Here is a 1,527-nt window from a genome sequence, read left to right as displayed (position 1 = left end):
GAATAAAACTCGAATCGCTGCGGCCACTTCGCCGGAAGAAGCTCTTTGACAGCAGATTTCTGCTGAGGATTAGAGAGCTTCTGAAGCAGCCCATGCTGGACTCAGAAGGCCTCGACTGTCTCATGAAAAATCTCGAACAGCTCCTCCAGAATGCTCTTAATCACGGGAAGGAGAACATCAGCGGTTTGAAGCCCAGATTGATTGTGGAGAGACTTGCGTTTGCCTTGCTGGTGACGGATGCGCTATTTGCGGCCAGCGAAGTACTAGGACCAGCAGCGAGGCGCTCAGAATGGTGGGAACGGGTCATCGACATGCTTCCGGTTTATACGGGTCCGAGTGAATCTGCTGCTTTGCGTGAGGGGGCTCAACAAAATCTCCTTTTGGCTCGACTCTTGCAGAGCGCTTTGGAGTTTTATAGATGTGGCATGCGTCCTCCAGCATCAGCATTGGTTCCGTTGAAGCAAATGGTTCTGTGCACACCTGCAGTTCCAGGCGTCAGGAGAACCCTATGTTCACATTTTCTGGCCGACGATACGGAGTGGCAGCAGTCTCAATGATGATTCTATTTGAATGAAGGCATTATCAATGGAAGTGCAGGAACAAGCGTTTTATCTTGTTGCACATATTGCAATACGTCACCTTGCATTGCACTGCAGAGGCTTCACGAGCCGAATTGGTGCGTTTCCTTCGGAGGGCGTTCTTGTTCTCTACTANCATTGCACTGCAGAGGCTTCACGAGCCGAATTGGTGCGTTTCCTTCGGAGGGCGTTCTTGTTCTCTACTACGCATCCTTTGCATTCCCGGCTTGGGGAAGTGGCTCATCGCACATGCCTCGGCAGTATTGACGCTGAACACCAGTGGCGCTTTGTCCAGGTATCATTGAGAGCCACGGCCCCATTTTGGCTGGTATTTTGCATTTAGCACTCAGCAAACGGTCATGATTAGAATGTCGCTGCTCTTCTTGTTAGAAGTTCTGATCTTGTGAGGGTGACATATTCTTGTAGCTTCTAGTCCATATAACGCACCCGTCTCATAAGAAGCACAAGCCTTCCTCTGAGACAGAATCGTTTCAAGCACAACAAGCTCCACTCGCTGGCGTTTGTTGGCATAGTTCCTTTGTATTCGTCACGATGCAACTCTGCTTTTCTATTCAGCCAGCGGAGCGAGTGATGTTGGGTTGTGTTTCTACAGCAGAGTCAGTTTTCTAGAAAGGACCTCGAAATGATGCTTGCTCGTCGCAAGGCAGCAGTCCTTAACAGCCTGCACTGCAAGCAATACANAAGGACCTCGAAATGATGCTTGCTCGTCGCAAGGCAGCAGTCCTTAACAGCCTGCACTGCAAGCAATACATTGAACTGTTTGCTCAATACTGGGTTGCTAAAGGCCTGCAAACCTATTCATTTCTCTTGCGGACGTTGCCAGTCCATGCTACGGGATCAAGTCACTTTGGCAGTCCATCTTGCGCGAGCGGCGTTTGCTCGGGCGGATTGACCGCCTTGGGCAGGAGCAGCCAAAGCTCTACGATCC

The 1,527-nt window shown here is 50.4% G+C and overlaps 1 protein-coding gene across 1 annotated transcript in view; it reads left to right on the top strand.

Annotated features, from left to right (window-relative positions):
* Positions 1-1,296, top strand: part of EMH_0071880 (uncharacterized protein) — a gene marked incomplete at both ends in the record, with an annotated part of 1,963 nt that extends 667 nt beyond the window's left edge. The window contains 5 exon segments of the mRNA XM_013499152.1: positions 76-292; positions 669-713; positions 717-747; positions 1,192-1,279; positions 1,283-1,296. Of these exon segments, the coding sequence (XP_013354606.1) occupies positions 76-292; positions 669-713; positions 717-747; positions 1,192-1,279; positions 1,283-1,296 (395 nt within the window).
* Positions 1,297-1,527: the final 231 nt, after the last annotated feature.

The sequence above is a fragment of the Eimeria mitis genome, genomic scaffold (assembly GCF_000499745.2).
Source record: "Eimeria mitis Houghton genomic scaffold, Emh_scaff4042, whole genome shotgun sequence".
Taxonomy (NCBI): Eukaryota; Apicomplexa; class Conoidasida; order Eucoccidiorida; family Eimeriidae; genus Eimeria; species Eimeria mitis.
This window is presented reverse-complemented; position numbering and strand designations above follow the sequence as displayed.